This window comes from Hoplias malabaricus, chromosome 10 (genome assembly GCF_029633855.1).
Source record: "Hoplias malabaricus isolate fHopMal1 chromosome 10, fHopMal1.hap1, whole genome shotgun sequence".
NCBI classification, from domain to species: Eukaryota; Metazoa; Chordata; class Actinopteri; order Characiformes; family Erythrinidae; genus Hoplias; species Hoplias malabaricus.
The window spans coordinates 23,368,150-23,392,271 of NC_089809.1; the positions used below are offsets into that span (position 1 = coordinate 23,368,150).

A 24,122-nucleotide genomic window follows, 5' to 3' on the forward strand; every position below is an offset into this window, starting at 1 on the left:
AGAGAGAGAGAGATGGGCCCTGATTCAGCTCAATTCATTATATATCTAACTATATGGTTTAAGGTGTGACAGAGCAGATGAAACACATTGTGCAAGTGGGCTTCATGCTTTTCATGGCAATGCAGTGCACTCCTTATAAAATTAAATTGTATTGTATTAATTGTTGCTTAGAGAGTGTTGCAGGTGTTGCATTGCATCACCTCTTTGTAAACCTGACCTGTTGCAAGGAAAATGTTCCTTTAATAAACACTGAGAGTAGACTGTGTTGTTTTGTAACAGCAATGATTTTTCCACTCCTTAAAAGTCATGACATACTTTCAGATTAGAAAATTCTGAGAGGTGCTGTCTGTCTGTGTGTGTGTTAGAGAGAGAGAGAGAGAGAGAGAGAGAGAGAGAGAGAGGAGAATCCGTGGGCATTTGATTATTTCATCTCTCTCTCTCATTTTGTTTCATATTCCATTGTGCGTCACACAGACCATAAATTAACAACTCTTTGTCACTGTCTTTGAAGTCATGTGACAGAGGCGGAGGAATCACCTACAGAGCCACACTCCCCACCCACCTGATATAATACTCTCCTCAAACCAGAAACTGCAGACTGTCGGGGAGAGAGAGAGAGAGAGAGAGAGGTGACTCTCTTAATAAATATCAAGGAACAAACATTTCAGTTCAAAGAAGAACATGGCACAATCAGTTCTTAATGTGCAGTTTCTGATTCTCATAGCAGCACCTCTGGCTATCTCACGTGAGTCTGATTCTCAATATTGTGCACATGGTTTCACAGATAAAGAACATTAACATGTTGTCTTTTAAAAAAAGGAGGCTTCAGCTTGATTAATTAGTAACAGAGGGTTTGTTTTGTACTTTGCTTGATCTACTGATGCATCTGTGAGAAAATGCTGGATAAGGGCTTTGTAATTGTAAGTGTTTCTGTGAAGATATTCAGTTTGTGTGTTTCCTGCAGGTGGTAACTCTGTGGAGAAAGAGGTGTTTGTGGAGAGTGGCTCAGTAGCAGTGCTGCCGTGTTTGGTGTCTTCCCCATATTCGTCCCCTGCCATACAGTGGAAGAAAGTCATTGGAAAGTAAGGACCATCTATAGATATTTCTTCATTAGACAGGAATTATTCTATTTTTTTTCTTCCAAAATCTCTGTGAACTTAAATACGTTTAATATCTGGTATCATACACCATGGGTATCTAAAATGAAGATGTATTAAAATTGATGTTCATTTTCAGTATCAACTTGACTAGGAACTGCAGATGAAAACAGTTGTCTATATCTGGCACACTTACATAAAGAAATAATGATGATTTAATGTGTATATCAATATGACAAAGTGGCTTTGTTTATATTTGAGCCTTATTGTTGTGCAGAGTATTTCTATATTAAAAACAGACGAAAAAAAATATTAATGTAGGCACTCCCTCACTATTTCTTTCAGTGATCTGAAGACCGTGTGGCGCAGGGACAGGAGTGGTCTCGAGTTTCGTTCAGTGGGGAAAGTTCCACACGCTCACTGCCCAAAGCCCAACTTTAGAGAGGGGGATTACAGTCTTCAAATTGAGGCAGTGAGAGAAGAGGATGGAGGAATGTACTACTGTGTGGTAGAGGGCAACATTGTTGACATCAAAGTCATGCTCCGTGTCATTAAAGGTAATGACCTCACATACAAGCACAGACACAAGCCATGACGAGCAGCCACTTTATGAGTTTATTTACTACATACTATGCTTTTCATATTCATATTAAAGAGAGAACATGTAAAAAGAGTAATTAAAAGCTAAATGTGTCAGTGAATCAGCTGGGTGAGCAGTAACCCATCCATAAAACCCATCCATTCAGTCTTTTCTGTGTTCACATTTTCCATAAGGTTTGTATGTACATAATTGTCACACTTTGTTTCCACGTGAATGTCCTTCTCAGTCTCTTAGTAATTGTTACTTGAATGTTTTGACTGTATCCATATAAAATAGAAATATATTTGTGCAAAATATATGAAAATATGCCAAAATACATACAGGATCATGAACATGTAAAAAAATATTAATTGTAAATTCCATTTGGTCCTCATGGTACCTTTTCTCTGCAGTGTCCTTTTCTGCAGCTGAGGTTTTGGAGGGGGAGAATCTGGAAGTGACTTGCAGCATCACTCCACAGCCCAACAGCAAATTAGAGTGGAAATTGAGTAACTCAAACATCCAGGCATCTACTAAGTCACTGATGCTCAACACTGTTTCTCAGAAGGAATCTGGGACCTGGACCTGCATGGTTTGGCACTCTGTGCAGAGGAACCTACTGGGAATGTCATCTGCATCACTGCAAGTCAAAGGTGCACACTTTACTCACATTGCTGTTATACAGTACCATTGTCAAGCTTGTATGATTTTGTTACATTTACATATAACCTTAAACTGTAAAGGCCTGTTTGGAGGGCCATACTTGGACAACATGCTCTTATTATCACAAAATACATTATAATTTATTGATAGTCACTGAATACGTTATAAATATTTTTGGAAAGAAATCCTTGAGATAAACTTTAAGCAACTGAATAATATGATCTAGATTATGGGGTTAAGTGATTAACTCTTTTTTTTTCTCATGCTCCTTCAGGAGTCCTAGCCCCTAAGGATAATCATGCAGTGGTGTATGCTGAGGTGGGTTCCTCTGTGTCTTTGCCTTGCAACTTCTCAGATGGTCTCATTCTGAACAGCTCGTCTTGGACGAAAGTGTCAAGTAAAAACTCCCAGCCTGTTGCACTCCCTTCATCTTTCAAGATGTCCTCCAGCCTTGCCAACCCACTGTGGGACAGGTCAGCTCTCATTGAGAGTGTCGAGGAAGCAGACCAAGGAATGTACAAGTGCTCGGGTCAGATGGAGAGAGCCGATAAGAAGAGATCAGTAGAGAGGGTCATTAAGCTGGTCACTACTCGAGGTGAATAGAGACTTTCCCAAAGGCAATATGTGATGATACATATATATCAGCACCACCTTTCATTTGTAACACCTGCAGAATATTTTTTTTCAAGAACTATACCAATTTCCTTCATTGTAAAGAAACACAACGGATCTTGTGAAAACATTAAGCACTCAAAGGTTTCTTTGAGTTGTTTTGGTTCAACTTAATTTTCAAACACCCCACATTCGGATTGTTTCAGGTTGAAACTAAAGGAACTTTATAGAAAACAGAATGAACAACATTTTAACTATTTGCTAAACCACTGTGTTTCTCTTTCACTGCAGTTCTGAGTTCATCCAGAAGTGGCCGGCTGGTTCTGACATGTGAGCTTAGCAACACCACTGATGTCACACATTATGAGTGGCTCCGTTTGGACTATGGTGAAAATGCAACTGAGACACTGACCCCTGTCCAAAAGTCAACATCGAAGGTCTTAGACATTCGCAAAAGTGAAGTAAAGGACCTGAGTGGATGGGTGTGTCGTTTTTATGCGCAGCAGAGACTTTTGGGAAATGTCACATACCATCAGTCAATAATGAGTGAGTAAACTGCTCTTATGTAATATTCTTTGTGCATGTAGTTCTATGATTTGTGGCTAATTACAGGGTTAAATGAAAACTAAACTATTAAATTAAAATGTGCCTTTTCTGTTAATCATATCTTGGCATGTACAACTGTAGATTAATTTATTTTAATATTAATGAACCACCTCCCAAAAACAAATATAATGTTATACAGATGGTCAAAACAAAACCTGCTGATATGTGTGGGATCTCCATGAGTAAAAGACAATAAACCTTACAAAGAAAGGAGAAGAATTCTTTGGAGATCCAAAGCAGCTCACAGGGTTTGTAACACAGATTGTATTACTGTATCTGCAGGTACTTTGAAGGTGCAGAGTGAGCCGGGAAGCAGTAAAAAAATTATTACAGTGATAGGCCTATGTTTGCTGTCACTGCTGGTGCTGCTAATTTTGCTCCAGCTGTTCAAGAACCACCGCAGGGTAAGTTCTGGGAAATATTTAAAATAAATAAAAAAATGAATAACTTTTTTTTGCAAAATTGTAACAAATTTTCAGTCCACTGTACACTTGCATCATAGACATGATACAAGATGAATAATGTGGGGGATTCTCCATGTTTCCCTGTAGAAAAAAATGATCATGCAGTATCCAGCTATGGAGACGATTGTACATCTGGCAGCGAATGAACGTGAAAGGAGAGAAAGAAGCAAGGCGAGGGAGAAGGAGCTGAAGGGCTGCTGCAGTGGAGAGCAAAAAGCAGAGACTGTATGAATCCTTTGCTTGTTTGGACAAGGATTCCTGAGATTTTGAGGGCTACCTGCATTATTGGGGTGTGTGTGTGTGTGTGTGTGTGTATGTGTGTGTGTGTGTGTGTGTTTGTTTGACACTTACAGACAACTGTAGCATGTAAATAGGCCATGATATTGAGAAACTACACAATTTCCTTAAATGCTGATCTTTATCCATGATATGAATAAATGTATTCACACAAATAGTGCATATGTACATAAAATAATAATTTTTTTTTTCAAATAATGTCTATGTATGGTTAATCTTATAAAAATGATTTATAAATAATAAATCATTGAATTCAGACTTTTTCTCTGTACAGTATATACATTAGAGTATTTATAGAGGTGAACTGTGGGTTTAAAATAAACAACTTAATTTAAAAAAATTCCTGCTGTTAAACAGATATGTATTATATATACACAATACTGTTCGAACTTTGGAATCACTTGTAATTTTTTGGTGCTATTTTATATACAAATATGTGTCATAATATAGACTTGACACCATAACAAGCCACCACAAGTGACCTTTATATATTTTGTTACATATTTAAAGATTATTTCACATCTGTACACATAACATAATTGAGGTTTTTTTATATACAAATATGTGTCATAATATAGACTTGACACCATAACAAGCCACCACAAGTGACCTTTATATATTTTGTTACATATTTAAAGATTATTTCACATCTGTACACATAACATAATTGAGGTTTTTTTATAACACAAAAATGTCCTATAGTCAGTGCGCAAAGGCTAAACAGTGAATGATGCGTGTGAAGAATTGTAGCACAAAATGTGCAGCTGATGGCTCTCTGCAGATTTTTTAAGCTCTGTACCTAATTTTACTATGATATATAATGAAAAGTGTGTTGGTGCCATGACAAAACATTTTAGAAACTACTCTTTTAGCCTAATAAGGACATTATAACCATCTGCTCTGAACCTAAGGCAGCAGTAATTAGTTATGGATTCCAGGGCAGGTCACAGGTTCCAGAGCCTTTCATTTATAATACAGTAACGACCCATAGCTCTAGACCTCGCTGTACTCTCCATCCTCTTGCTTTTGTGTTTCTTGGCACTTTGCAGAGTCCAGGGTGTGGTCAAACAACTCCACTGTCCCATTATAAGGCTTCAAGAATTCAAGCACTTCCTCATCATCAAAGCACCAGCCAGGCCAATCCACACTCGCACCCAGAGGAGTCACAGGGCTAAAGCAAGAACAAAGAAACAATGATGTTGATTATAACAATAATAACAATTCTGATTTCATATAAATAATATAAAATAAAGATGTTATCTTAAACCTCAACTACTTAAAAATATACGGAAAATAATATATTTTAACTAATGTGGAAATATTAACGCAATTTAATTTTGAAATAATACGTTAAAATGTCACATACTGATTTATAAACATAGAAAAATAATAAACATAATAATCATAAATTTAAAAATTTTTAAAAATAAATACTCCACTGTATAGAAATAAAAACAGTAGCAAAATTAACAAAGATGAGCCACAGCACACTAAGCATTATACAAGTGGATAAAACATGGATTTTATCTTTCATTCTTATTGTTCTCAGGATATTGCTGAAGCTAACTTTAAATACCATAATTAATATCAGAAACAGAACTTAAGAGGAAGCCAATGTAAACTGCATTTAAAATAATGGTTATCGCTACAAAAAAAAAACTCATACAAAAATCTGATTTTTCAGCTAAATATTTCCGCTGTGTGAATGCTGAATGGATTTAAATGATGCAGCATGAAGGATTATCTGTGTGGGTAGAGCAGCACAGTAAGAATAAGACAGCACAAATGAAACTATTGTCCTTATTTGCACACTAACTCATTTTTGTAGTCATTTTCTTCTAATGGAACAAACAATGACCTCCACACAGACCATTTCAGGTTTTAGTAATAATTCCACTGGGCGTTTTTGAGATATGTTAAATATTCAAGGGAAAAACCTAAACATGTAAAATACACATTGTAATAAGCATAATTAAATATTCCAGCTTGAAATGAGAATCTGTAAAGCACTGAAGGTGAAACTACATCCAATTTAAAAAAGAAAAAAAAAAAAAAAGGTTGAATCTAACCTATATTTCCTCTCCTTCTCGGGGTCATCCACACTGCACTCCCTCCCACTGTGTGAGAAATGTTCCCTCTTTCGTTCTCCTTCACTGGGAGACGGTGATGGCTTGCTGGAGACAGAGACAGGCTTCTGAAGAGAAATTGTACTCTTCTCTGTCTGTTTTACCTCTGTCTGCTCCTTTTTTGCCATCCCTCGTTCCCTGTTTCTCTCCTTGGCCCTCTCGAGGAGGCCCTGGAGGGGGGAGGGATGTAACATGGAGTCATGCCCTGGAGGAGGTGATGGGCTCAGCCTCTTCGGGACGCTAAGTGGAAAGCTTTGGCTGTGCGAGTAGACGACCTCTGGCGTGGAGGCGCTCCTCTGACTTTTCATTTTGGGCATTTTTAGAGAATTCTGTGGTATTTCATTGGGCAGCTCTGGCTCAGAAAGAGTGTGTAGGTCTAATGATTGTCTCTCAGTATTCCAGAATACACTACTGTTCCTCTTCAAGGAGCCCAGCTTGAGCACCAGATGGGAATCCTGGGGTTTGGAAGAGGAGGAGGACCTGTGAAAACTACTGTTACCATCAGAATCTGAGTTTGAGGAAGAATTTCTGTCAGGCAAAATTTCTGTTCCTTTCAATTTCATCCTCATAGAGTCCTGATTTGCGACAGAGGGTTGAGGATTCACTGGACGCTTCCGCCGTAATTTTGGTGACTTTAACTTCCGGGAGAATCTCCATGACTCAGAGTTTAAATCATCTTCTTCACCTGAGTGCAATGATTCTTTCAATGAGTCAGTTTCCCGAGACTGGTCATTGGAATGTGCTTGTTTTGTTTTTTCCATGGATGTCACTTGATGTGTGTCTCTTATTGCAGGTTCAATAGATATATGTCCACTTGCCAATAAAGCATCGCTTGATGATGTCTGGTTTGATGTAGCATTTTCCATCATTCCACCTACTAACAAATGATGTGGACCATTTGGCTGACTGGTCTCTACTTCTTCTTGTATAATGTTATTGGAGTCCATGGATTTATAATTCCATGTAACACGTCTTTCATTTATTACACTGGACTGAACATCAGTCTCCCCTTGATGTGCTCCTTCACTCCTCTCTCTTTCCTCAGGTTCTATAATTAGTTCATCTGGTTGACCCACTGGTTGTACTTCTCTTTCCTCGGGGGCCTGTGTGCTGTGTGTTTCTTCAGAATCCTGTAACTCAAGTTGATCATTAGGCTCCATTGGTTTGCTTTGGTTTTGTTGTTTTCTTAGAGCCTCCAATGATTCCTGTAGGACAACAGCAATAATGAATATCAATAAATACATGTAAAAAAATAAAATAATATATCACTAAATACCAAAGCAATCACAAAAAAAGAAAAATAATGTCAAAATAATAAAGCTTAATCTTCCAAACCAGAAGAGGCATGCATACAACTTGTACTGATTCATTTAGCCTAACACTGAAAGTTGAATATTAATGACGCGATGCGATGGCACAGCAGTTAATGTTGCTGTCACACAGCTCCAGGTTACTGGGGTTGTGGGTTCAAGCCCAGCTCTGAGTAGCTGTCTGTGCGAACTTCAGGTGTGTTCTCCCCGTGTCCGCATGGGTTTCTTCCGGGTGCTCCGGTTTTCTCCCATGGTCTAAAAAACATGCTGGTAGGTGGACTGGCGACTCAAAAGTATTCATAGGTGTGAGTGTGTGAGTGAATGTGTGAGTGTGTGTCACCCTGTAAAGGACTGGCGCCACCTACAGGGTGTGTTCCTGCCGTTTGCCCCCACAATGATTTTGCACATCAAATGATCATGAATAACTGGGTAAGATATAGGTGAAAGCATCAATAAATTTTCACTGAATCAACTTTAATCTTTGTCACCTGAAATAATTCAAATGAAAGATGCACAAATTAAACTAGGCTGAAAATAATTATCTATTGAATTATCTGTTTAGAACCAAGTTCTAAGACTGTGTATTTGTATCAAGTAACCTACCTGGGCTTGGTGGATGGCAGAGACCCATGCTGTGCAGATCTCTGGGCTGGGGGCCGAGACACTGTATACACTGACAGCACAGCCTAGGTCACTCACCTCCACCAGCACAAAAGAATCTGAAAAGTAAAAACACAAGTATATTTTGAGTATTACATTTTCTAAATATCTGGTCAATGGATAAGAAATGTTTTTTTTTTACATACATCTGAGGTAAATAATCTTTATATGTCACTTGTGCTAATGATGCAAGTGTAGAATTATTTTTTCACAGCATCAGATCTAGCCATGGGGCCTGTTTCATAGGAAAAGACAGATCTGTGTTGGGGAAGTTAGGCAACCACAAACACCTACAGAGAGTAATTTTTCTTTTTATTTTTTCCTTAGCTCTTTCAGTGTATAAATTTACTTGTTTCTGGTTTGGTGGTTTGGCTAATTAGCCCCAGTCCTATTAATGCAAGTTATGTTTTTGTTTGATTGTTTTGTTTTGTTTGGTTTAAACATAAATTTAATACTGTGGAAATAAATGGTGCACAAGTGCATTTATTTCCCAAGAGAAGAACACTTGGAGTATAATGAAGGAATAGTTGTACAGTTGCTGAAATCGAGGCATTGACAGTGATATTTGACTGAGCTGGATTAAGTACCATGCAGTAGATGAACATACTGATTCATGAAACCACATGGCACTGAAGTCAAGATAACTGGATTTGCTTTCTTTTCCATTCAAACAAACCACAACAAACATTCTTTTTCATTTGATCATTTAAAAGGCACGAAGGCATGCAAATATTTGTCAAAAGTCAGAATATTTGTGTCTATTCATGATGGAATTCACCCAAAGTATAAGACATTTCCATTCATGCAAATCATGGGAAAAATCCCTACAACTTTCACGGTTGCTTAGGTGAATCAGTTTCTAAACAGAGACTTTATTCATGCACAGACTTTAGTATGTGTAATTTGTTTGTGAAAAAAAAGTGTGTATATTAGGCTTATGACAAGCTTTAAAAATTGAACTAAGGAATTAGGAGTGGAGTTTAACAACAAGGTATAACAACAGTTAAAGACACTATCATAATTCATCAAATAAAACACACATCACAATATTAAAAATTTGAATAAAAAATTAAGTAGTTGTGTCATATTTGAAAAAAAAAATATGAGGACAGTTATTTTTCTCCATTTTACCTACTAAATCCAGTTCAATAACAGATCAGTTAAGTACTGACAAAATCCACTCCAAGAAAAAAAATGTTCTTAATTACAAATGAATGATTTGGAAAATTGATATTATACAGGATGACAATTATTATTTAATTATTATACAGAGATGACAAAACCCTTAATACTGTGGTTAAACATAGGGCCTAACTTCTTATCTTCACACAACTTAAAGCATCTGCTACCATGCAAGCTTTTCACATGGGTCATAGAGTAGGCACCACCCTTTATCAGTGTTCCGCAGAATTAAGGCCACTACACCTGCAAAAATCTCAGTGAGATCTGGTGTCCCAGACTCACCTTTGGAGACCTATCATTTAACCAGCCTCTTATATGTAGATGCATGTTCAGTGACAATAGATCCATGTGGACTCTACACTCTGCATCTCCAACCATAAACACAAAACACTGGCATTTCTTCAATAATCATAATTTAACACTGGCCTCCCTGGTGTCTAAGGCTGTACACTGGCATTATTAATGCATGCTTAGTGCCAGCAATTCCATGTGAAATATACATGATACATAAATTGATTGCATATAATTATTTATTGTACTACACCTGCACAATTAATCCCTTACTGTACTTCTACCCACTTGCACCCTTCTTGTCAACAACCACTGACTTTCTTTTTCCTCTTCCTGTGACAATTTCTTCATGGCTGCCTTTTAGCACATGTCCACAAAATCCAAATTTAAGAAGGATGTTGCAAATACCCTAACTCTACCTAAACTGGCCTAATATATCCCTGTGTCTCCTCAAACACCTGCATACCTCACCTTCTTCCTTTTTCTATGCCTCATTGACTCCATCTTCAACTGCGACTGTTTATTTCAATTAAATCAATGACCCGTTTGATCTCTGAGTACACCACAATTCTGAGATTATTTAATGTAAAATGGTAAAATGGTGTGATATTTTATCTTTAATGATTTAAGAAAAGCATATTTTTCTACACACATTTCTCCCAAATCACCAACACCTGTGAAGGATCACTGTTTGTAGAGTACCTAGGATATTCATGGACTCATGTAGAGCATGCCCTGGACTGGGAGGGAAATTTTGCTATTTAAATGCCTTTTCCAGAACTCGATGATATCAGATCTATCATTGCTGTCTGGCCACATGATCTTTGTTTAGTCAGTGATTAAACAAAGAACATAACTGCAGCTACAGCTGTAGATCAATTTGTCGATATGCTTGCATGGAAATACAACCTACACTATTCCCAGAAACAACTTGAAACTTACTTAAGTAACTGGCATCCATCACTGCTAATTCCACAGTTCAATATTTGCTTTTGATTTTTGATTCAAATGAGAAAGTTAGATAATATAATATATTTAAATGTTGTGGACTAAAATGTAAATCAATCAATTTCTGTATCTTTGAATGTCTTCTGCACCTGTCAAATGGGTAGTTCGGCCCATGCTTCCTGAGCAAATTGTCTTAGGTTTGAAGAGTGTCTTTTCCAGACGCTTACAGCTTTTTAAAAAGATGATTTATAGGATTCAGCTGAAGAATGTTTTTTAGTCATTTTTGAGTCCTTTTAGCAGTGTTCATTATCCTGTTGGAGGACCCATGAACTGCAAGTGCGACAGGTTTTTGGACATTTTTCTTTGCCCTGCATAGATTCAATGCACCCTGTGCAAGATGGGTTGTTTTGAGATTGTCTTTGAAATTGTAATGTTTTTGTCTGTGAAAATATAATGTATGTAACTTGCTGAAAAGCTGAAGTTTTGTCATCTGACCAAAGAACATTCTCCCAGAGAACGGCCTGTAAACATTAATTATAGCAACTTCCAGTCTGGCTTTTTCATGGTGTTTCTTCACCAGTGGAGCCCTTTTGGGTCTTCTTCGATGCGAAGAAGTGACTCAAGTGACAGACGGTGCAGTCAGACTCAGAAGTTTTTATTGGTTTGTCTATATTTTTTTCTTATTGCAGTTGGAGGTTGGCTACGATCTTGTTTCTTAAACTTCTTAATTATATTTGCAGGCATTTTAAAAAGAATATCAGGCACCTTAGATATGTTCTTACAGCCTTTACTTTTAACATGGCTGTCCAGAATATTCTTTCTGATATCCTAAACAGTTTTCTCCTTTGTTTTCTCTGTTCCATGTTTAGTGTGGTGCACATAATGATACCAAACAGCAGAGGGACCCTTTCCTCAATTTAAAGGAACACCGTGTAGTATTTTTTCCTAAAGATGACAGTTTCAAAAAGATTGTGAAGCACCTTTGACCAGATTTACACTTTGTGTCTGTGGAACCCAAGCTTTGTTGACGACAAAGTGTTAGAATCAGGTATTTGAGAGTTACTGTTGAAGCAGGGCCAGTTGTAGCACCTGCTAACTTTAGCCGGATTAGCTCACTTTTTAGTGTCAGACACCTAATCTGGTAATAAGTGCTTTTCTGTCGGCTGCTGTGTGGTTATAAATTCTAGAGTAATACCAAATTTACACACGTCCCACAGGCTCAACATTGAGGTAGTGTGTGTGCACAAGCCCCGATTGTGTTTATCCGGTGAAGACCTCCGAGACTTGTTTTCACGACAATACTGTAAACGTGAACAACACTCAGCAGTAGGGAGAGCTCAGTAGACAAATAAAGCCACTTTTTACATAGTATTCCTGCAGTCTTTATAATACTGAAGATGTAATAGTTATTTGAAGTATTAATATAATCCATTTATTTATACTCCTTTCTTCTTTAGTCACCCACAAATCTTATCTTTGTATCATAAGCAATGATTTATTGCTTTCCAATTTGGCTTTCATTTACTCTATGATATACCAAAGGCATGCAGTTAGACATGGGACAATTGCTTTTAATTTCATCATTTTTCAAGAGAATGATGAAAGAAACTTTTCCACGTCTGTATGTGCCTTTTCAAACTGTATAATATGCCTTAATATATATTAAGGTTTCTTTAATCTTATTACTCAGTTACCATGACATTCAGAAACATCTAATTACTGTGTGTAATTACCTGCAACAGACAAGTAATGTAGGATCATTTCTGCTTTAAGCAGGTGAAATGGTTACCACAAGGGTTGAAAAACTCACAGCCATCCTTCAGCTCAGCACAGTGTATTCTCTCCAGGGACAGCGGGGGGCGCACTATCTTAAATTTGTCTGATTTCTTCTGGGATTTGGTCAGCAGTAGAACATCAGTGAAAAGCAGGACCACAACCTCCAGCTAAAGACCAAAAACAACAGAAGAATGATGTGCTCAATTTGGCTGATATTATACTCATATGAAAGCTCTTGTTTCCCGTTTGTTGACCTGCTTCTTACCTTGCTATCCTTTCTGCCTCTGACCTTCAGGGTCTCTTCCAGTAGAAGCTTGCGTATGATTTTGGGTCCAATCCCTCGGATTGGGCTAGTCAAATCAAAACGACAGAACTCCTGCATGTACTGGGAAGTAAATATAGGGTCCACTAAGCTTTTAAAGCAAAGGTGCAGTTGCTAAGGTGAACCAAGTAAAATTAATATTTTATTCAAAATAAGTACACATCATCTTCAGGAAACACACTTTAATATGAAACTGGTTTATCTGCCAAATTAAAATGACAGGAATTTTTTTTCTAATGACTAAAATTAATACATTTTGAAGATACTGAAAGTCAAATAAAATTTACCTTGTCTATTTCTTCATTCATTCCCTGCATTGTATACCCCTCTATTCTTTGGGAAAGGGCAAGGAGAGCTAGCTCATCAAACTTAAACTGTAGATAGTCATTGATGCTGTCAAGAAACTGACCGACACTGGTCAGCTAAAACACACACATGCATAAGACTTTGCATTAAAGAGGAACATGTACTGTGTGTTATTTTTTTAAAAAGGTAATTCTTCATTATTCTTAAAAGAAAATGCAGAAAATTAATTGTGACTCACCATGCGGCACAGTGCTTGCTGCGTATAGGGATCCTGTGTGGTCTTGAGAATGGCCTTAAGAAGCAGGGGATACTTTGTAATCCTCTGGTGGGGCTTTGCTTGCATGTCACCCACTCGCATTCGCATGCACTGAGGATGAGTCTCTACCCACTGAACATACAATAGATAATAGTCATGAACATATTTTACCACATTGACCTATGATCTGAAAAAGAGCTACAGTTTTTATTGTATCTAGTAAGCTGTTCTGGGCAAGGAATATTAATCCTAGATCATTATATCAATTTAAATATTTTATTTTTCAGCATCTGAAAAAATATAGAAAGCACAAAATGCCAAAATATTCTATAAGAATAATAACAAACGTGTCAATACTTATTTTGTTCACCATTTACAGATTTTTTTAGAATTCATTTATTCAATGCCTGTAACCGCTTATCCAGTAAAGGGTCATGATGCTTCCGGAGCCTACCCAGAATCACAGGGCATAAGGCATGGACTGGCACCTTGCTCAGGGTGCCAGTCCATCACAGGGCAACACACACTCACACAGGACCCTGGAGCTGTGTGACTGCAACACTAACCATTTTACTACCATACTGCCCCAATTTATTTATTTATTTCATGTGCATCTAAAATGATTTGAAATATTTGGGGAAGAGTCAAAGGAAAAATACAGTAGATGTTTAAAAGCAGATGCTTCTTAAACTGGAGTTAAAAAATGATTAAGAATATAACGAAATACATGACTAATAATAATTATATAGGACCTGGTATACCAATATACAGTTAATATAAGTTAAACAGTCCTTATTAATATTATATTATTATTAACAGTACAAAAACTGTTATATTGCTGAATACTTCATACAATATCCTGCCTGTTTGATTAAAATTAAGGTGCTTTAATTGCAAGAAAAAAGAATGAGTTACACTTGTAGACTGAGAAAAAAAAACACGTGTAGGCCACACCTATGTCCATATCTCAAATTTATAATTGATTGATTGTTTGGGATTTTTTGTTTCTGATTTTTTTTTCCTGAACTGATAAATTAACTTAAACCTGATGGTTAATTGATTTTAAATTAAAAGTGTGATCTTCAAATTTTCTTTTTTTTTTTTACTTTAACTTCACTGACAGTGTGAATTGGGGTTAATTTTATTGTTTGATTTTAATTGTTTTAATCATTTTAATCATGCTTTCTTTTAATCTGTATTTTTTATTGCATTATTTTAGTTGTTTTAAATTACTTTTATTTTTATTCTTGCTCTTAATTTAACTCTCTTTTTTAATTGTTTCTTTAAACTCTGTAAAGCACTTTGAATTTATTTGCTCTGTAAATAAACTTGCCTTGTCTTGCCTTGAATAATAAAAAAAACATTTATATAAAGTCCATTTCTGGAAACGTGTGCCTTTTCACAGCAATGGGCTGAATAAAAGAAAAGCCTTACGTTGCCTGCTGCTCTCATGAATACTTTCATACATGGGTTTCACATTCAGTTCTTTGTTTAAGAATTGTAACAGCAGAAGTTGGAAATATGGAAATATCAAATTTTCAGTACCGTGAGAAAGGTGTAGAAATGTAGGTTTGTTTCCAGTTGTCTGCGTGTAGATTCCACATTTCTCTCCTCCTCCCAGCAGTAATCCAAATACGCAGAGAATCGCTCTGTGAACTATGAGCAAACAACATGAGATCAAAGTAAGGGGGCAAAGTAAATAATATAACTTTTGAAGCGTGAAGTCCTTTGGTCAAAGTATGTTTAGGGTTATTTGAAGGAGAATAAAGAATGCATCCTCTACATAGAACACTACTCAACACATTTAATGGACAATTACTATTTATTTGTTGAACAGAAGATACTGAAACATATTTTGACCTATGCAAACGGGGTGTCCAGGTATTAATTTTCATATCAATGCAGTGGACTGCCTGACAGTTGTCATATACCTGCAAACATCCTGGTTCAAGATTCAGAGGGTCAAAAGGTTGTTGAGATATTCTGGCGTTTTTTAACATGGGGTACAGCACTTGATGCCAAAAAAGCTTATGAGCGTTGAGGATGTCGGGAAGGTTAGAGAAGAGCTGGGTTGAAATAACCTGGACAAAAGTAAGAAAAAAAGAATGAAATAAAGATATGAGTGAAGGCCACCATCTCAAAGTGGGCTGCTCTCACCCACCTCCACACTCTCAAGCCAGGCTAAGAATAATAGTTTTCCACCCTGTCAGCAGAAACATTTATTTCCACTGGTAGGTGCTCAGAGAGTTACTGAATACTCTATTGAAATTAAATGGAAAGAGTCATGCTAAGAGCGGAAAGAACATCTTACAAAAACCCGCCACACCACTGCTGCCAAAACCAGTGCCCTATATTAGCCCTTTATCAGTCTAGCAGCATCAAATTATATCTTGATCACAGTATGATAACAATGCAAGGCGTAAAGGACATGTAACTGTGTACAGTTAATATTTGCCAATGAATATTGTAAAAATATTGACGACTTGATTTAAAAAATTATGCACAGACCTCAAGGAGGAAGCCTCGTTGATGAACAAAATCCAGTGCAGCCAGAACAAACTGTAAAACATCAGTTGGATTAATCAAAGCTCATATTATGCTTCCAATTCCATAAATAGGTGGCCATATATTTTTATGGCTCTGCATTTTCTTTGATGTTGCACAAATCATTCAAATAAATAGAATTTGACTACGGGCTTCTGGAGAACACAAATTTAAAAGTAGTTCTCTAATTGTTCTTTAGTAAAGATAATAAAAAGGAGAACTGCGATGAATCCACTGAACTGTCTGAAGGAACTAGTGGGTACTAAGCCTCTAAGGAGACATGATGGTTGTTTTTATATATGGTGTGGCCACAAAATAATATATTAAGGCCAAAACATTATATATTGAGCCTATACAATAGTATATTTTGCCTGCAATATATTATTTTGTGGCCTACATATATAATTCTTTTGTTATCAAAATATAACACTGTGACATTAAAATATATTTTGTGGCAACACCTTATTAAAACAACCAGTACATCACCTTAGGGACTGTGTAATAGCGATTTTTCACATGGTAAAACTTTCTTTTCTATACTGAAAATCCTGATGGACTTTAAAGAATATAAAAAATAATTCAATACAAAAAAAAGTCTTGTGCTAAAACATTTTTGGTACTGAACGTTTTGGTGTATTTAGATGTTGCAGGACCCCAGGATTTTACTCCTAACTTTAAATTAACTTTTAAATACAGAAAACACTCTGCATGCATTAAGCTGTAGAAATATCAGAGTGAAAATATTTACTGTTAATTATCACTAGAAACACAGCTTAAGATTGTAAAACCTTACATCAGTAATGACAGTGAGTTTGTTGATGTATATGTACTCAGTGTGAATGAGCTCCCACAGCGCTTCCTGCTGGTGCCTCTGGGTTTTTGACATTGACTGGGCAGAAGACAAAATTACTTAATTACACTTCAGTTATTTCATTTTTTAATTACTGTTTTTATAGGTGATATTTTATTGTAAGTAATTAAAGACATTCATTATTTGCAACTTACAATTTCACTGATTATCAACAAAAGATACTATTCACTACACAGACCATTCATTCTTACACAACATCAGTTTACCAAATATTCAGACAGGATGTACATCAAGATGTAAACTGCAGATATAATTTGAGTGGTGGATCATTCCCATTGATGCAGTGACACTGACGTGGTGGTTGTGTGTTAGAGTGTGTTGTGATGGCCCAGGTGAATCAGACACAGTTCAGCCAACAGTGTCCTTTGTCCACTGACTAGAGGACAACCAACACAAACTGAGCAGCAACAAATGAGCTGCTGTCTCTGACTTTACAAATACAAGATGGACCAACTAGATGGATGTGTCTAACAGAGTGAACAGTTAACAGACACTGTATGAAAAAAAACACATTAACATCACCACCACGTCAGTGTCTCTGCAGCGCTGAGAATGATCCACCACCCAAATCAGACCTGCTCTGTGGTGGTCCTGACCATTTAAAAACAGGGTGAAATGGGATTGCTGGACTACAGTCTGTAATCGTAGAACCACAAAGTGCCAATGGCTGTAGATTATTTACACTTACATGTATTTATATATTTGTATATGTATATGATAGGTTTTACTCAAGTTTGACTCTCTTTCCCGAATGTAAACACATCTGGAATTAATCAAGCATATATTCTGTCTTTACAGTCTCTATCCCTCAACTCATGGTTACTCTGTGTGTGTATAAACTATATTCTCCCTCTTTCCCTCCATACTCTCATCTGTTCATACCTCTGCAGACTTCACTATGTCTGTCCAGCTGTTCTCCAGTGAGTCAGAATTGTCTTCTCCAAAGTTCCAGCTGAGATCAGCAGGCACTGGGAATGAGTCCAGAATCTCTTTCAATGCATCCACTTGCTCCTGACCTCCAGCCACTCCACGCTCCTGAGAGGAAGAGAGGGGGGGGGGTTAGCCATTTTAGTTATACACGCTCAGGCGGTGGTGGTTCTAGCTTGTGTGACACCCTGGGCGAGCCCATTTTTTAAGACTTACAGAGCCAGCCACACTACACTTATTGTTGCACAATATACAATTATTCAAGCAACTGATAATGCAATATATTCACTAAAAACAACATAGTAGCTAATACAACTACAGGAAACCCTTATGATATCAACTCACCAAATCAATAATATATTTTTAAGTTGTTATACAGGCTAAGTAATTCCTTTTTCTTTCGTCTTTTCCCAAACTGGGCACCTTAGACCTAGGCTTAGACCTATACTTCATTTTTGTGTGGTTTTGGCACTCAAGCATTTTTATCCATCATTCAGCACTATCAACCAATCAAAACTAATGGTGAACCGTATTATATATATATATAATGAATAAACTGCATCTTATTTGGTAGAATACCATAGTCACTGCCTGTTTTTACTTATTTTAGTACTCTTATGTGTTCACTGTGTTCCAGTGTAGAGACATGACTTAACATCCTCTCCTCTAGTGCTTGTCAAAATCAAGGGGCAAAGTGCACCCAGGTGCTGATATAATGTAAACTAAACACATGGTGGAACTGACAGGAAAACAGACAACAATGTGGAAGCTACATGACTCCTGAGAACAACATAATGACAGGCGCCCACTTCAAAGAATTAACTAAGTTACGTTCATTTAGTAACCTGATGCGCCGGGCAAATATCTAGTATTTTAATAAATATATAGTTTTGTGTGTGTGTGTGTGTGTGTGTGTGTGTGTGTTTTATGCACGATGCTGCTCAACACTCGCTGAGGACAGATTTATAGCTGCTATTTATGCTTTTAAACACCAGGTGTCATTGTTGTTTTGCAATTTTAAACTACGAGTAACAAACCCTTAAATTTCTACTAATGAAAATCTAACATACATTGGATTAAAAAACTATATCAGTCGAGACTTATCTATATGGTCAAATTAAATTATTTGTGTATTATTATTTGAAAGAAACTACACAAATGACATTAGAACATCCCTAAACCTAAACATTAGCATTCCTTAAGAAGCTTAAGATGATAATCCACAACATATGAATATACACAATGGCCTCAGTGTGTGAATAGCCTGAGCAAAGGAGGTTAAAAATAACTGCTACTGTAACATTAATAATCAGAAAATATTAACACTAATCCGCACATACATACATGTCACTTTCCAATTAAATCATGTGACTCCATTTTTGTGGACTCACTGAAACACAACAGCTCTCATTCACATTGTGTGAAAATCTCATGATGAATGAACCAATAGAAATGCTACAAAATTACTTGGAATTAAATCTTTATATATTGAATTCATAACAGGAATTGCTTCATAAATTACCTCCAACAACAAAACCTAAAGCCTTTGTGTAGCCCCTTTGTTTCATCTGAATTACACATAACATAGTGCGCTAAATGCTTACATCTGATTATGCTGAGCCTACCACAACAGACAGGAGAAATTATGTAGGGGGAACACTTCCTTTAAGCAGGGAGCCAACACAAAGGTTTTCCAACAGCAAGAAAATCCAAACATACAGATTTAAGAGAATGTTTATGATTGTGGCTAACTGCAGTTCTCTCAAAAGCTCAGTGTCTGTTAATAGCGGACAGTATGTTTGAGGAGAAAAAATGACTGTTGTTTGTACATTTTTATTCACTGTTTGAATTTCCATAGAGAAACAGAAGATTTGTATCTCAAATTGTTTAGATTTGCAACACTTTCAGTCTGTTTACTTTCATGCAGTTCCCCACTTCTTGTTAATTATTTACTGACACTAAGGTTTTGCAAAAACTTTAGACCAGTTTCCAACATGTAAATAGACTGAAGGATAGCGAATGGAAACATATTTTACGTTATATGCGTTAACATTAAGAGTCCAAGACATTTAGGGACCAATGGCCTTCCACACACTTGCACTTGTCTCCTCGTGTAGAGGTCTGTTATTAAGGAAATGAAACAAAATAATGGAGCTGAGCCCATTCCCAAAGAGAGAACCCTTCCCAATGGCTCCTCTCACTTCAGATAACACTTTAACCGTTTTTTATGTATGTATTTGTATGCAGTTTGTATACGTTTTCCTACACCGTTTTTCAGTCTAAATCTTTACTCTTTACATCACAAACTCATACTGTTCCATTTTGATCAGAAGGGATATTTTGTATAAAGCCACAGCTCTGGATACACATTAAATTTTGTTATGCCTTAAATGGTTCAGAAAGAAAATTTTAACAGTTTAACTTTTTGGAAGTTTGTTTGGAAATTGTGGAATAAACTATTGCCAACATTGTCATTTTAAATCTAAAATGACTTAATCAATGAACACCATACAAACATCTCAAACATGTGAGAGCTTAATTTGTCCACCCAGCTCAGCTCTGTAACTGTAATTCCCCCATTATAAACATTTTGGACAGTGACTGATTAAAACCCATTCAGAAACTCATACAACACTGACCTCGTCAAGCCCCATGAATCGTTAATTTCTGTGCAATATTAATGTTTGACACAAATGTCAATGTGTAACACCACAATAAACCCTCTAAAAGAAGTGAACCTTAAAAAATACCCAGATTTTTTGCAACATTTTTATATTACTTGTAAGTTACATGGTATATAATTGGGGTTATAATCATAAAATACCAGTGTGTGACTGTGGGAGGAAACTGGAGCACCCAGAGAAAACCCACACAGACACAAACTCTTCACTAGGGCTCGAACCCACAACTCCAAGGCCCTGGAGCTGTTTGACAGGGACACAACCTGTTGCGGCACCATGCTGCACGCCATTAAAATATTATCACTTGTTATACACCAATCAGCCTATGTCATTATGAGCATCTCCTTGTTTCTATACTTACTGCCCATTCTCTCAACTCCACTGTCCATATAAGACAATTCTGTTTTTTCACAATAATAGGTTGTAGCCCATTTGTTGCTCTATATACTTTGTTTTTCCCCCTTTTCACCCAATTTACCACTAGACCCCCACAGAGCAGGTTCATTTGTCTGGTGAACCACTGCAGTCCACTCTGTGGTTTTGTGTGTGGCACTGGTATGATAGGATCAGACACAGCAATGCTTCTAGAGCAGGGGTCGGCAACCTTTACCACTCAAAGAACCATTTGGACCCATTTCACACAGTAAAGAAAACACTGGGAGCCAAAAAACCCTTTTGAAATTTTAAATGAAATAACACTGTGCATAACAGGGTTGTTTTGCCTTTGTGCTATGTATAAACAAACTATACTGTGTGACATTTATGAAATCAATGAACGACTGCAGAGAAAATGAAATAACATTTCTGCATGCAACAAAATATTTTTAAATCCGAAAAATACTGAATGTCTATTTGAGTCCTTGTAGTAATGGGAAAAAAAACGCCGAACTTAAATTATCCTCTATCTGCGTGGCGTCATTATTTTACTGGCGCCGTGCAGTCAGCTGTCAAAACGTTCAAGAAACCGCACACTGACGGGTGTCGCACATTGTAAATTGTGACGTGTATTAAGAGCGACAAAAATATTTTAAATATTAAAATATTTTAGATGTTACAAGATCGCCATAATCTTCATAGAATTACATTTTGAAAATGAACGAACTAAAATAAAATAATTTTAATTAAATTCTCATTAATTATTTTCAAAAGCTGAGCCGCATCAGAGGGATCAAAGAGCCGCATGCGGCTCTGGAGCCGCGGGTTGCCGAACCCTGTTCTAGAATGTTTAAAACCTTCAGTGTCACTGCTGGACTGAGAATAGTCCACCAACCAAAAATATCTAGCCAACAACATCCTGGGACCAACAAAAACCTTGTAAAAACAGATGAGCTAATGTCACTGGCATTATATCTAGAAGGTGTACCTACAAGATACCTGTGTCAAATTGAGTCCTGTGAGTGGACACTTTATTTTATTTAGTTGAGCAGTACTGCTTTGTCTGATCTACTTGGACCTATGCAACACACACTAACACATCACCACCACATCAGTGTCACTGCAGTGCTGAGGATGATCCACCAACCAAATAATGCTCTGTGGTGGTCCTGAGGGGGTCCTGAAAATTGAAGAATTGGGTGAAAGGTGGTAAACAAAGTATGCAGAGAAACACAGACTATAATCTCTAATTATAGTACAAATTTCTCCTGTATAGTCAGTAGTGTTAAGAGAATGGACAGTGAGTGTACATCCCCATTTCCAGAAAAGTTAAATGTAAATCACTTAAACCCTATATTTAAATGAAAACGAACAAAGATGTTGTCAGTAGGTCAGTGACTTGATTGGGTTTAAAAACTGTGTCTCAGACAGGCTGAGTCTTTTCGCAGTTATTAAAGATAGGGAATTTTTAGTATTAAGTAAAGATAGGGAAGGGATCACCACTCAGTAAAAAATATGCACTGGCAGTGAAATTATTCAAACATAACTTTTCTCAATTTAAAATAGTAAAGAACTTGGGGAGTTCATCATGTATGACACATCATTGAACATTTCAGAGAATCTGGAGAAATCTCTGTATGAAAGCGACAAGGCCCAAAACCAGTATTAGCTAGATGTGGTATTTGGGCCCTCAGATGTTACAGAATAAAAACAGACATGTTTCTATAGTGGAAATCACTGCATGGGCTCAGAAACACTTCCCAAAACCACTGTCAATGATCACAGTTCGTTACCACATCTACAAATGCATGTTAAAACAAATGCAAAGAATGATCCACAAACGCAGCTGCATTTTCTGGGCCTAATCTCATTTAAGATGGGCAGAGGAAAGTGGAAATGTGTCCTGTGGTCTGATAAATAAAAATTTGAAACCCCTTTTTGGAAATCATGAATGCTGCATGGTCTGGGCTAAAGAGCATTGGGACCTTATGCACACAGTTTAAAAGCCAGCATCTGTGACCTTAGCGGTCTTAGTTGACAAAGCATGGGTGACTTCAACATCTGTGAAGGCACCAGTAATGCTGAACCTTATATACAGGTTTTGGAGCAGCATGCTGCCTTCCTTTCAGGGAAGACCTTGTTTATATAAGCAAAACAAGGCCTAATCACATTCTGCATACATTGCAACAGACTGACGCCCAGGTGCTGTATTAGTCATAATATGTTACCCACTGAAAACAACTGGTGCATTATTAAATGAAGAACACTAATACAATAAATAAACAAAATGTGTTAGAATGTATTAATCTATGTTAGCCACAGTAAGAACACAGGGGAAGTTAAATACCTCTTGAGCCTTTTCAGATGATCCCTGATTGAAGAGCACCTGCTTCAGTGCTCCTCTAGATTTGGTGTTGCCAGATGCTCCTTTACTCACTGTAGAAAAGTCCACTGGCAGCTTCTGCTTCTTTTTCTGATAATATAGGGATTAAATAAATATTGCATACTTTATAAACAATTTTACATATTGTTATCATTTAATTACACAGTTTGCTGACAGCCTGCAACAAACTTCATTATTTGCAAAATTAAAATTTGCAGAATCCGGGTAGTGGTAGTACCTGATAACCCAGAGTGTTGTATCTCTGCTTTTCTAATGCCCTCCGGTGGCTGGTCCCTGTCTCTGTGTGTTGTGAAAAAAGCCCATCCAAATGATCACTTTCTTTCTCTTTCTCTTTCTCTGCCTCTCTCAACTTGTCCATTTGAGCATTAAGGGCAGATTCCTCTGGGGGGCATGGCATCACGTCTTCTGTTTCCACTTTTTATTATTATTTTTTCTTCAAAATTGCTGTGGAGTCAAAACAGATAAGAATTTGTTTAAAAGTGAAAAAGTGAAAAGAACAGAGAGAGAGAGAGAGAGAGAGAGAGAGAGAGAGAGAGATAGTGGGTATTTCCAACAGTGTCAAAATGAGACAGAGACAGAGATAGAACATAGCACTGCATCTGAAAAAGGAAATGAATCGGCCTCATAAATGTCAGCACTGGTATTAAGCTCTTAGGTGACTGTGTGACTTTTGGGAAGGGAACACTGGCTACAGCTGGGTTCTAGAGGAACTTGTGAGAAAGCCTGGGATTTTACACAACAACAAATAAAACCAACATTAACATCAGTCAAAACAATCAAAAGCACCAAAGTGGCAGAGCCAGTATAACAGACTCATTTCAAAA

At 37.0% G+C, this 24,122-nt stretch overlaps 2 protein-coding genes across 2 annotated transcripts; one reads left to right on the forward strand and one right to left on the reverse strand.

Moving 5' to 3' along the window:
* Nucleotides 1-606: 606 nt before the first annotated feature.
* Nucleotides 607-4,266, forward strand: LOC136708704 (T-cell surface glycoprotein CD4-like). The gene is made up of 8 exons (XM_066683428.1): nt 607-745; nt 965-1,082; nt 1,443-1,654; nt 2,091-2,330; nt 2,615-2,935; nt 3,244-3,498; nt 3,841-3,962; nt 4,110-4,266. The coding sequence occupies exons 1-8, from the start codon at nt 682-684 to the stop codon at nt 4,251-4,253; spliced, it is 1,476 nt and encodes a 491-aa protein (XP_066539525.1). The 5' UTR covers nt 607-681; the 3' UTR covers nt 4,254-4,266.
* A 756-nt stretch (nt 4,267-5,022) lies between these two features.
* On the reverse strand, nt 5,023-23,736 carry plekhg6 (pleckstrin homology domain containing, family G (with RhoGef domain) member 6). The gene is made up of 15 exons (XM_066683430.1): nt 23,516-23,736; nt 23,242-23,367; nt 20,105-20,117; nt 17,794-17,936; nt 16,834-16,929; nt 16,005-16,055; nt 15,428-15,577; nt 15,042-15,152; nt 13,479-13,628; nt 13,222-13,356; nt 12,878-12,997; nt 12,647-12,779; nt 8,359-8,474; nt 6,389-7,650; nt 5,023-5,490 (listed from the first exon to the last, which is right to left on the reverse strand). The coding sequence occupies exons 1-15, from the start codon at nt 23,693-23,695 to the stop codon at nt 5,313-5,315; spliced, it is 2,964 nt and encodes a 987-aa protein (XP_066539527.1). The 5' UTR covers nt 23,696-23,736; the 3' UTR covers nt 5,023-5,312.
* Between the last annotated feature and the right edge of the window lie 386 nt (nt 23,737-24,122).